General features: G+C 51.2%; 1 protein-coding gene across 1 annotated transcript; it reads left to right on the top strand.

Moving 5' to 3' along the window:
* Positions 1-223: 223 nt before the first annotated feature.
* On the top strand, positions 224-11,994 carry ACRBP (acrosin binding protein). The gene is made up of 10 exons (XM_053935402.1): positions 224-346; positions 1,065-1,277; positions 4,502-4,596; positions 4,712-4,814; positions 5,022-5,289; positions 10,440-10,572; positions 10,753-10,932; positions 11,039-11,206; positions 11,282-11,368; positions 11,847-11,994. Exons 1-10 carry the CDS (start codon positions 298-300, stop codon positions 11,973-11,975), a joined length of 1,425 nt encoding a protein of 474 aa, XP_053791377.1. The 5' UTR covers positions 224-297; the 3' UTR covers positions 11,976-11,994.
* Positions 11,995-12,322: the final 328 nt, after the last annotated feature.

Below are 12,322 nucleotides of genomic sequence, written 5' to 3'. Positions count from 1 at the left end.
GGTCGTTCCCAGCCATCCCCGTGTCCCCAAACAGAGGGAGAAGCTCCCAGCTTGGTCCCGCTCCTCCTTGTCCCCATGAGCCTGGCGCGTCCCCTCCCTGCGAGTGGCCAGGTCCCTCAGCCCCGGCTGCCGCCCGCCCCTCCCCAGCTCCAGCGTGGCGCCGCTGTCCGGTTCTGGCTGCGGGGCATGGCCCGGGAATGGTTCCACCGTTGCCAAGGGCAGAACCCGAGTGCTGGGACTGGCCGCATCTGCCCGCTCGCTGTGTGAGTGACTCCCGCCTGGCCACCGAGCAGCTCCATGATGCTGAAGCGTGTGGCAGACACAAAGTGGCTCCTCTGGCTACTGAGTAAGTGACTGTCCTTGCCGGGCCACCTCAGAGCCTGGGCCTGGAGCCTTTCTTCTGCTGCTGCCCCACCCCCGTCGCTCACAAGACCACCCCGGCTGGCCCACAGGTCATGTCAGCCCCCAGCTCTGCTCGCCCCCGGCAGCTGGAGGCTCTTGCAGGGGACTTAGGGCGGGGGACAGAGAATGGTGCAGAGGCAGCAGGAGAGGGGGCCCAGCCGGAGGCAAAGAGGGGAGGGAGGAGATGGAGGGATGTCCCCCTGGACAGGGATGTGCCCATAGCATGGTGCAGGGGGCAGAGGAGTCACCACCATTGTGGGTGCCTCTGCAGGCTGGGGCTTTTGAGGGGAAAAATAAAAAAGCACATCAACAATATCCCCCCCCCCAAAAACAATAACCCCAAACACACACACACAAAAAGGAAACAGCAAAACCAAAGTCAAAACACTTCCCCCCCAATCCAAACCAAACTCAAAATAAAATATAAGTTTTAGAATTTTTTGGTTTTTTTCTTTCCTTTTCATTCTTCTTCCCCCCTTTTCCCTGGGGCTCCCGGTTACCTCAGCACCCTGCAGGCAGGGATGATGGAGGGAGACTTCAGGCCAGCATCTGGAGTGTTTGTCCCAGCACTCTGTGCCAGCGGACAGGAGCAGGCCAACCTGCCAGCTGCTCCTTCATCTCCGTGGACAGCCCATCCCATCACACGTGCGTTTGTCCCGCAGGCGTGCTGGCCTTGCCGATGGCCGCTGTTGCTCCACCGGTGCCGCCCGTCCCGGGCAGCCCGCTGTCGGACGGCGAGTACGAGCAGTTCTTCGCGAGGCTGCACCCGCCCTGGCAGGCGAACATGTTCTGCCTCCTGCGCCAGGCGTACGGCTGCCTCAGCCCCAGCATCCTGCGCCTGGACCAGGCGGAGAACCACGGAGAAGTCCCCGAAGGTAAGGGCATCGCCCTCCCCCAGGCTCAGAGGAGACGCGGACCTAGCTGGAGCAGCGTGGCTCTTTCTCTGCTTCAAAATGCCACAAGACTGTGGGAATAGGATGGGTTGGTTTGGGCTCTATGGCCCAAAGAGTAGCTTGGAGCAGACACTGGCAGAACTAGAGCACACTGGCTTTTGTGGCCTCTCTGAGCATCCCCTTCAGTGCTGCACCACTTTCCTGGAGAAAAAAAAACCTTTTCCCAAAGGCCAGGCCTAACCTCCTAAGCAGGAATTGGCATGGTTTTCTCCCCCCCTCCATGTGTTGTCTGGCACCACCAAAAAGGGTTTGTCCACTTGTAGGTTTCCTTCAAGCCCTTGTGCGCTGCTGTGACTCCTCCTCTTCACCTGAGCAAGCACAGCTGTCCCAGCCTCTCTTTACAGGTCACGAAAAGCCAAAGAAGCCACAGCCACTTAGGTGGCCCTTCCTTTCTCCCCATCTCTGTTGGTGGGGTGGCAGGAGGAAAAAGTGGCCACAGTTTTCTCAAGCTCAGTGTAGCTCCTCATCTCTTACCAACTCCTTCCAACTTCATCTGAGGGTTAATGCAGCATCTTGGCTCATGGGCTCTCGTAGGTCTTTAAGAAAACTTGAGATGATAAGCTGCCTTTTTAAGTGTTTAACATTTCAGGAGCCAAGAAACATCCCAGTTCAGAAAGCACCATAGCAACAGCACCCTTCAGATCTCTGCAGTCATATTTTCCCTTCACCCCTGCATCAGAGAATTTAAGTGGTATAATTATATCTGTGCAGCTGAAAAACTTGGGACTACTTCTGTTGTATTTTTCTTCAGAGGAAAAAAAAATAGGAGCAATTTTCTCATAAAAAAATATGTCTTTATATTTAGATATGAACGTCAATGAGCTGAATGATCAGCCAACTGTGCTTATTTGGACTGCAGCTTGAGGGCAACTATTTCTTGCTGGTTTCTGCAGCTGTGTTGGGGGAACGAGTCCCACCCCACATCACCAGACGCAGGGATGGGTCCTGTGCTCCTCACTCACTTTTGGTCACCTGCAATCCACTATGCCCTGGTGCTTTGCACACCCCGGGTCTGTCCCTGGTTCCTCTCCTCATGGTGCCCAATTCCCCAGCACTGCTCTTTGTCATGTCCAGCCACACTCCCACTGCTGCTGCCTTCAGAGACTCAGTTCTCAAGAACAGAAGCATCTGGAAATGCCAGTTTTGCAGGTTGCCCTCTTTACCTTCTTTTCTCCCATCCCTCAGCCTAACACACCTATCCAGCAGAATTTATTCACCTTTGTGTTACCTTTTGTTCCCAGTTTGGGGGCTGTTTTGGCACGTTTCAGGCAGGCTGAGAGGTGGAACAGATGTGGCAGAGTGTGTGCCCTCTCATGTTTAGCCTCTGCTGTCCTCACAGAGCTATGGCAGTGCTGTCTACACCTAGATATCCACGAGCATTAACTGTGCCCATTCAGGTGTGGTGCTGAGGAAGGCAGTCACCTTGTGCTTTAAACAAAGGACAGTGTGAGGATCTGGAGTGCTCCCTACAATACCTTGAGCTTTAAACAAGGGATAGGCTGGGGTTCTGGAGTTTTCCCTACAAGCTGGGCGTTTTTCTGGGCTGGGATCCTGGTGTATATCTGAAATTCTACTTTTGACGGCGCAGCTATTTGCTCAGCACAAGAAGTGAGCTCAGGGTAAAGGATGGTGCATGAGCAGTATCAGGAGGGCAGTGCAATTCCACTGCTAATGCCCTCCCTCTCAGCCAGCACTCCCCCTGTTCTCACAGGTCTGGCTATGCCAGCCAGGCCATGCACTCCTAGAGCAGAGGGAGCACAAGATCACCCAATTCTTCAGGGTTTTCTGCTCTCCTGCACGCCCTTGGCTTTCCTGCAATCACTGCAGCTCTGGAGTCAGCGTGCTGGCAGTGCTGGTCAAGACTGCAGTTTATGTGTGTACAGGTTTTGCCAGCAGCATCCTGGCCCTATGGACCCTCCTCCATCCCCTGCAAGGCTGGAATCAATTTCAAATTACATTGCCCTGAAGAATTTGTCTCCTCTGGAGCCATCTGTTTGGAGAGGCTGTCGCAGCCCCATCCCTGACCCAACAAGACCAGGCTGGATGGGTCTTTAAACAACCTGGTCCTGTGGAAGGGGTCTCTGTCCATGGCAGGGGACTTGGAACTTGTTCAATAAGGACCCTTCCAAACCAAACCATTCTCTGATTCTCTGGTGTGGAAATCCAGGACATCCCTCTGGCCTCCCTGGAAGGTCTAGAACCCTGGCAGGGGGTCAGGAACCCCCCTGTACAGAGCCCCGAGAGACACTGTTTCTGATCGCTGTCCATGGAAAAGAGTTTTCAATCTTACAGGATGACTTACAAGCTCTGAGTGTTTGATATAAGTAGTAATTAGTGTGGCACGGGTGCAAAAGTAGAATTTTAGGATTCTAGATAAGGGGTTCAAAGGGGGTAAGATGGAGGAAATTGGGCGTGCCTTGTCCTTTTTCTTCTTCTTCATGCCCTCCATGTTTCACTGTGGTGTTGGCATTTTTCTATTGGTTTAGGCTGGGGACACACTGTTCAACATGGGTGATAGATATTGGCACATTATTGTAAAGATAGCACACGTAGTTTCTAGTATATAATGTTTGTAACATCCCACTGAGGGGCAGAGCCCTGCACGCTGTCCTGCGAGACAGACCTGCTGCAGGTCAGAGAGAATATGTTATAGATAAGAAATAATAAACAACCTTGAAAACCAGCACAGATTAATTACAACTTCTTCTTTGGCAGCAGGACTGAAAGACAGAGACTTTCTACAATCTCGGGATCATTTAAATATCACAGATTCTGACACTCTGGTGCTCCCAGGCACGGTCTGGTCATCTTTTTAACCTATTATATCACTACTTGCCTTTTTTCTCTTTTTTTAAACCCAGCAAGAACTAATAACAGAAGCATCAGATCCTGGAAACAGGAAGTTTGCGTCTCTGTCATAGGGAAGATAACTGTGTAAAAAAGGGCAGAAGGACAAAGTGAAACCCTCAGGAGGCTGGAGGGAAAAGGGATGTGGTGCCTGGAATTGGGAGCTCTAACAGCCCAAGGTTGTGATCTCCACCTTGGGGCACACAGGGACTTTCACTGCATCCACAAGCTGCCACCCCAGAGGGTCCCCGTCTCTTGGTGCACCCAGGCCTGCCTCGATCCCACATCTCTGTCTCTAGGGCCAGTCTGCTCTGAATTTCCAGAGTTGGTGCAGTTCCAGACCTTCTGCCAGTTTGCCCATTACCGCTGCCTCAAACAGCAGTTCTTCATCAAGGTGAGGAGTGGGCTGTGGGATGGGTGGAGGGAGCTTCTCCTGGGAAATGGAAGGGTGAGGAGGAAGGGAAGATAACGCAGTGAGAGTCATGTTTCTCCCTCTCTCCTCCATGCAGCGAGTCCCATGTTCGAGTGAGTCTCTAACAAGCCCTTTCCCAATGGAGTCATCCAGCACCGTGAACTCCTCGGCAGAGGGCAGAGGCTCCCCTGTCACACAAGGTATGCCTGCACCGAGCTGTGCTGGGCAGCCCTGCTCACCTGCTGGTCTCCTGTAGCTGCTCTGCACCCCTGCAGCTTTCTGTCTGGCCTCCAAAAGCCACCCTGGGCCGCTCCATCCCTCTGTCTCACCACTCAGAAGCAGGCTGTTCTGTCACCTGCTGCAGGACAATGTGTCAGACCTTCTCAAATTCTCTCCTGCACTGTTAGCTCAGAAACCGTGGCCGACGAAGCACCCCCCAGCCACACCAAAGGTGCCCACACCCTGGCAGAAGAACAGGACACCAAATCTCTGGGCTACCACCTCACCTTCCAGGACGGAATCCCCAGATGACCAAAACCTGAGAAAAAGCATCTGGCAGCTGATCCATTCAGCCCTCTCCTTGGATGCATCCTTCAACACCAAGGCCTCCTCTTGGAACTTCACCAACTCGGGCCCAGGACACACATCAGAGCGGGAAATTCCCCCCCGAGGCAGGTGAGGGGAAGTCTACTCTTTCTGGGTACCACACACCGTCCATGCAGGGCTGTCCTCGTGCACACCAGACAGCAGCCCCAGGGCATCCATGTCCCTGCTCAGAGCAGCTGGTGAGTGTGGGCAAGTGTTCTGGAGCAAGCTGTCCCATCCAGAGCAGGAATGTACCTGGGGAGCCCTCGCTCCAGCACAAAGTGAGCAGGGAGAGGGTGATCCAGCACTGTTAGTGCCTGAAAATGGCACCGTCCTTGCATCCCGAGCAAAGTGAGTTTAGTCTGGGGCTGAGCTGCAGGCAGGGCTTTGTGCCATGCCTGTGTTTCCCCACACTGTGGCCATCTGCCCTATGCAATCACCTCTGCACTCATCCTCCTCCAAACACATGTCCCAGGAGTCTGGGTGATGTGCAGAAACGGTGTCCTTGCAAACACAGGTCCTTGGAATGTGTCTCACTGTGCTCCTTGACTCTCGGTGTGCAAGGCAAAGCAGATGTTTCTTAAAGTACATCTTAAAGATGTTTCTTAAAATACATCTTAAAGATGTTTCCTAAAGTGCCCTGAGGAACCCTCCCAGGAGTGCTCTGTCCTCACCCAAGGGGAGCTACAGCTACAGCAGCGCTGGGCTAGGAAAGAGCCAGGAGCACAAAGCTGTGCAGGGCCACTACTTCTCCTCGAGCACGTGAACCTCTCTGCACTCTGGATGTGTGCACAGCCCTTCCTAGGGTGTTGCTGGTTCCGCATTCTGGTTTTGGAGGCAGCATCACAGCAGTTCAGCACGGGGCCCTGCACCAGGCCAGCTTGCTGCAACCCTTTCACACGCTCCTCAGCTCCTCTGGCCTACGGATGTGTTAGGAGCTCAAGGAGCATGTTGAGCTCTTCTCAGCTGGTCTGCGAGAATTTGTTTGCCTCTGTCCTCAGGTACCTGGGGCTGGTGACAGAGAAAAGACCTGCAAAAGGATATTATGCTTTCACTCAAATTCACTTTTTGATCCTTTGTTACCTTGTGGCTGAGGACCATTTACTTTGACTGACATGGAAATATTATTTTGCTTACCAAGAGAAAAAAAAAAAAGGTATCTAGATGTGGTTTTCATGGAGAAGTCATTTGGTTTCGCACTCTTGCTGGCCAGTGGTGTTCCTGTAAGTGTGCCTCATTGCACATCTGTGGTTTCTCTTGAACACGCTGCACACCGCTGCCACAGTGCAGCCAGAGATTCCACTTCTGCATGTAAAGATGAATTGCATCATGTTGTTAAAACCATAACTGTCTTCTTGCAAGCCTCTAACATATGTCATCCTCCTTCCTAATATCATAGGAGGCTTTCACAGCCTGGAAAAAGTTTTCCTGCTGTATGTGCTCTCAGGCAAAATGGTGTTTCATTGAGGATTTCGTTCTCCCTGCCTCTGAAACTGAGCCTTGCTGTGATTGAGTTCTATTGGGATTACTGGGGGACTGCTGTGATGGCAGATGACACTCGCTGTTCTGCTGCAGAGTTCCTCAAAGACACTAATGCTGACTGTGTGTCTGTAACTGGCAGCCGAGCCCCATCAATCATGCTAAGCAAAGCTTAAACCCCCACCGAAGGATAAAAAGGCGAGATAGACCGCGCCTGTCGGCTTTGCAGCTCGCCACATCCCGCCTCCTCTCAGAGGGACTTCAAAGCATGACCTAAAAAAGGGGCAAAATGCCTGGAGGCATTTCCATTCCAGCAAGAGGAGCAGTGCTGGGTGGGACTGGTCGTTGTGCACAGGTACCATTAAGCATCTGGTTTAACACAAGGTGGGCAGGGCTGTGATGGGCACAGATCCCAGAGCTGTGTGTCTTCCCTAGGGTCTTATGCCCAGCAGGACATCCATCCTTCTTATTCGTCCCGTGTGGCTTGTGGCAGCTGCTCTGGCAGCTATTCCAGTTTTCATAGTGCCTGATGAAGCCAGCTGTGATCTTTAGAGGGAGACAGGGCAAGGATAGTAACACAAGAAGAAACTGCAGCACTTTCCTGTGGTCTTTCTGGTAGCAGTGAATCATTGGGCGGGAGGGGGAAATGAAAATTATTGCACCTATTTGCCATTTTTCATCCTTATTGTGCTTTCTGCCTTATTTCCTAGAATTTCCTCTCCTCAGAGTTACCTCTAAACCATGATTCAGTTTTGAAATAAGCTAAAGAGAGCTCCGTAGCCCTTACCTTACAAAGCCCGTGCAACTCTCATTTTCTGCAGCAACTTTCAGTGTCCTTTTGAAACACCCCCATTTTCCAGCTCTGGGTGCACTACCCAGTGATGGGATTCAGCATTTGGGTACATGGAAGGACATCAGCCTCCCTTCCCTGCTTTTCTGTTTGCAGGAAGAATTGCATTTGCCCTTTTCCCCAGAGATTCCCAGTGTTGTGTCATTTGTCAGCTACAATCCCTGCACACCTTTCAGCATCACGGCTGTCCGGATCCAGATTTTATTCTGTTGGTATTCACATGTGGATGCTCACCTGTGGTTCATGTGAGCCCAGCTTCCCCAGCAAGGCTGCTCTGAGCCCTCTCATAATCCCAGAACTGCTAGGGTTGGAGACCATTTTGTCCAATCGCTTGCCAAGGAAGGGTCACCTGGAGCAGGTGACACAGGAACATGTCCACGTGGGATTTGATTGTCTGGAGAGGGAGACTCCATGACCTCCCTGGACAGCCTGTTCCAGTGCTCTGCCACCCTCAATGTAAAGAAGTTCTTCCTGCTGTTGAGGTGGAACTTTTTGTGTTTTAGTTTATGGACACTGCTCCTCTTCCTGTGGCCAGGAACCACTGAAAAGAGTCTGGCACCATCCTCTTGGCACCCATCCTTGAGATACTTATGTACAGTGAGAGATACACACACTCCTGGTGACCCCCCCCCCCTCCTCCTCCTGCTTTACCACTCCAAACAGTCCTTGTGGTGCTTATCTACTTCAACCCCAGAGGCTTTCATTTTAAGGCCAGACCCTTCATTAAAAATACCATCCCCAGGAAAAAAAAAAAAAAAACTCTTTTTGAATTATCATCACCCATAACCAGCCCTGGCATGCAGTCAAAGATCTTTTTTCCTCTTTCTGAAGCTGTTAAGAGTGGCTTTTTCATAACTGGTTTTAGTTTCCTGCATCAACCCCCCTAAATCAGAATATACCAGGTTCTGGAAAGCTGCTGTTCGCTCCTTATCTTCTTTTCTGCTCGCCTCAGGTGCTCACTGCAGCCAGTATCAGGAAGGCTCAGCAGCCGAAAGCTAATGGCCCAAATCCTTGTCATTACGTGGCGGGAGAGGCAAATGCTGCTCACCAGCACTCTTCAGAGATACCACTGAAGCAGGCTCTGTGAGTCCTTCCACATCCTGAGATGCTGAAGGATGATAAGCTGTTACCTGAAGTTTTCTCTTTTGCCTTGGATCAATTACTGATCTCGGCCCACAGATTCTCCTTAATCTTGGTTTGGTTTTTTTCCACATTCCCTTTGGATCTAAGCCTCACAGTACCTGTTAGGCTTTTTCCAGGGCAGTGGTTAGGACAATACCATGCAGAGGTACTAAGCTGGGGAGGGATTTGCATTAGGAAATCACTTTAGATAGATCCATCTCTTTCCCTGAAGCATGGTGAAACCTCTGTGCATCCACAAACAGCTCAGCAGTGTGTAAACGAATGGAGAGAACCAGCAGCAGTGCTGTTATACTCACCCAGAGGTGGTAAATCAGCTCATAAATTTGCAGCTGTGAGGCCAGAAAACCTTACAGCAGAAATGGAGAGCAGAGATAGAGGAGGAAAAGGATGTGACAGAGAGCACAGCAGAATTTCTTGGTAAACTTACGCAGTGTGGCACAACTCAGTTTTCTGTGAAGCTCATCACTTTTAACATAGGAATTGCCCTGACCTTGCACCCTGGCCTTCCTGCTCAGCACAGGACATGAAGACATGTCTGGTGAGCCCCAAAGAAAACTACAGTGCTATGTGGTTGAGCCACAGACTCCTCTCCTAACAGAAGTTTGGGATATCTTTTTGAAGTCTCTGAGCTGTGGAGGAAGCACCCATCAGCTGTTCCCATGCTAAATACCCTTGGTGTCAGGAAGATGTAGTTTTCTTCTGGTTTCAATGGATTTCACCCCAAATTCCAGTCACCAAAAGTCATTACTCTTCCACCTGCTGACAAGGAAAGCTTTCCAGCTGAAGCCCTCCTTGGTAGAAGTGCTGACTGACCGAGTGGGAGCCCACTGGTGTCTCTGCTCAGCTGAGTGATGCTTTTCTAGCTTCTACCTCTAAGTGAAAGTTTTCCAGACCTTAGGAAATCTCATTTTCATGACCTTCCTTCTCTACCTCTTCTTATTTTTTTTTTTAATACTAATCTGAAGGTCTCCAAGAAGTTTCAGATATTCTCAGGAAAACTTGTCCGTACATGTTAGCCCGTGCATGGATTTTAAGAGCATTTTAACACAAGCAGTTGCTGCTCTTCTTTACTCTCTGTCAGATCAAAGTTTGTTTATTTATCACTGGCTTTGTTTCCAGACACAAGAGGCAAATATCTAATGAGCATGTTTACCTCTTCTGCATCATCGATGATGATTGAAACCAACCATCCCTGTCTGCTAACAGTTCTGTACCATGTTTACAAATTCCATTGTTCCTAAGAGATGCCAAATATTCTCATTGCTCTGATCCCATTGTCCTTACATTTTCTACTTTTAGCTACCCATGTCAGCTTGGATGAACAGCAAATTCATGGTTAACAAGTTTTTTTTCCCATTTCTGTCAAATACTTGGGAGGGAGACTTAATATGTGACATCCACCAGACCCAAATGGGGCTGCCCGATGTTCAACACTCAGCAGACATCTAACAAACATCTCCTCACTGTGCACTCAGATGGATGAAATTAGGCAGCAGCTGCTGCAGGGGTCCTGGGCTGTGCTCCTCATCCAGGCCCTCTCACATGCCTCTAAATGCACAGCAACCCCTCTGTAGCCTCTGTGTCACACAGGCATGTGCAGACCCTGCAGAGAGCCCTGTTCCTCTGTGCAGTTTAGCTAAGAGTCCAAGGTATCTTTAGGAAGGGATTTTTTATTTTGTTTTGGGTTGTTTTCAGTTTCTACTAAAGATGCATCTCTTCAGTTTGTGGCAAGGAATGAGATGACTCCCTCCTTCCCTTTCTCTGTCAGCCTTCTAGCCCTACAGAACGATGAGGCAGTGCTGGTCATGTGCTACGCAGTGCTGGAGGGAAATTGCCTCTCATCGATGCTCACCATGGCCTGGAAGGAGATGGAAAAAAGAGTCCTTGGGTTTGGAGACTCGGTAAGGACACCAATGTCCACCTTTGGCTCCCACTGTGTGCAGGCCACCTCCTGAGAGAAGCTGACCTGGGTGACCAGGGAGGCAGGCTCCAAGCCAAGAATATGGGAACTCCTCAGCCTCCTCTTTGGGGAGGTTCTCAGTCTCCTTTCCCCCCCTGACTCCCCACTGGATCCACCCCAGGTGTGTGACAGCCTTGGGCGGCACCACGTGGACCTGTGTCCCGACTGCGCGTTCTGCTCGCTGAAGAGGGAGCAGTGCCAGAACATCGAGACCCTGAACCGCATTCACTGCGACTCGGGCAGCTTCTCCACCTACATCAACCCTGAGATCTCAGCCCAGCACAGGCATGCAGAGGGCAAGGTACTGAGCGAGCTCTGTGTCCTGCTGCTCTCTCAGGAGGAGCCTGGACTGGGAGCTGGAGAAGGGGAGGAAGAAGCATGGCTCACTTTATCCCACCCCTTTGCAGTCCAGGTCCTCACAGACCCTGGAGGACTACAACGTGGACTTTTTGAGAGGGATGAGGTTGGAGTACTGGTGCAACCGGATGGCCATCTATGGCTGTAAGGATCCTGCTGTGACCATCTGGCTGAAGGCAGAGTATGACACCTTCCCAGACATGGATGGCTCGGGAAAGGTGGGTGACCATCAGTGGATGTTCCCATCCCTCCTTTTCCTCTTCTTTCTCTGACCTTCATTCCCCTGTCACCAGATCTGTGACTCGAGTGGAGTTCAGCATCCCAACTACTGCATGTTCAAGAGCTACCAGTGCCTCCTGAAGAGCATCTACAACGAGAGGGTGAGAAGCAGCTATGCTGCCTTTTGCACAGCCTGCTCTTCCATGGCTGGCCCCTCCACAGCCAGCCCCAAGCCCCTGCTGGACTCACTGGCCCACTGCTTTTCCTCCTAGGAGGATAGAATTGGGTGTGTTTGGGAGAGGTGGGGAGACAAATAGTGGCCCCGGCACAACTGGGGCGTCATTGCTGGGTGGAATTTGCACAGACAATGTCAGGGATGATATCCCTGTATATCCCTGAAGGGCAGGATCTCCCCCATCTGCTAAGCAGTAACAAAACCCCAAATCACCAGAGCAGGACAGAGGACTGGCCTGTATCCTAGCAAACACACAGTTCAGCTGTCAATTCAACTGGTCCTCCCCTCTTCCCCCTGGTGCCCACGTCATCCCAGCCTCCAGGTGCCAGCCACCATGGAGGTATCCTTCCTTAGGGAAGGATGGGCAGTGGTACCACCCCGACAAACCCAGGCTCTCCTTGCAGGTAGTTCGTGTGGAATGCAAGCGTAAGAAGACCTACCGGGTGCTGAGTGCGAGGGAGGGAGACAAGGAGGTGCAGCTGTGGCAAGAGAGGTTCCATGGCCTCTCCAGGAACAAATCAAAAAATTATTAAAGTTTGTAAAGACCTTCAAGATAGTCAAGGCCTTTGACCAAATAACACCATGCCCTCTAAACCATATCACAAAGCACCAAAACCACTTGTTTTTTGAACACTTCCAGGGGTGGTGATTCCCTGGGGAAGTTCCAAAGCCTGACCACCCTTTCAGTGAAGAATTTTTTTTCCTAATATCCACCTGAACATCCCCTGGCACAGATTGGAGCCATTTCCTCTTGTCCTGTCACTGGTTGCCTGGGAGAAGAGACCAACTCCCACCTGGCTGCAGCCTCCTTTCAGGGAGTTGTACAGAGTGATCAGGGCTCCCCTGAGCCTCCTTTTCTCCAGGCTAAACAACCACAGCT

The sequence above is a fragment of the Vidua chalybeata genome, chromosome 2 (genome assembly GCF_026979565.1).
Source record: "Vidua chalybeata isolate OUT-0048 chromosome 2, bVidCha1 merged haplotype, whole genome shotgun sequence".
Classification (NCBI taxonomy): domain Eukaryota; kingdom Metazoa; phylum Chordata; class Aves; order Passeriformes; family Viduidae; genus Vidua; species Vidua chalybeata.
The sequence above is the reverse complement of the archived record's forward strand: the minus strand, read 5'-3'. Positions and strand labels throughout refer to the sequence as shown.

Excerpts from the sequence above, each read along its gene's own strand:
- ACRBP (XM_053935402.1), top strand. The coding sequence starts at position 298 with ATGATGCTGAAGCGTGTGGCAGACACAAAGTGGCTCCTCTGGCTACTG. Across the intron at positions 1,278-4,501 it reads CCACGGAGAAGTCCCCGAAG|GGCCAGTCTGCTCTGAATTT; the intron begins GTAAGGGCATCG and ends CTCTGTCTCTAG. Across the intron at positions 5,290-10,439 it reads GAAATTCCCCCCCGAGGCAG|CCTTCTAGCCCTACAGAACG; the intron begins GTGAGGGGAAGT and ends TTTCTCTGTCAG.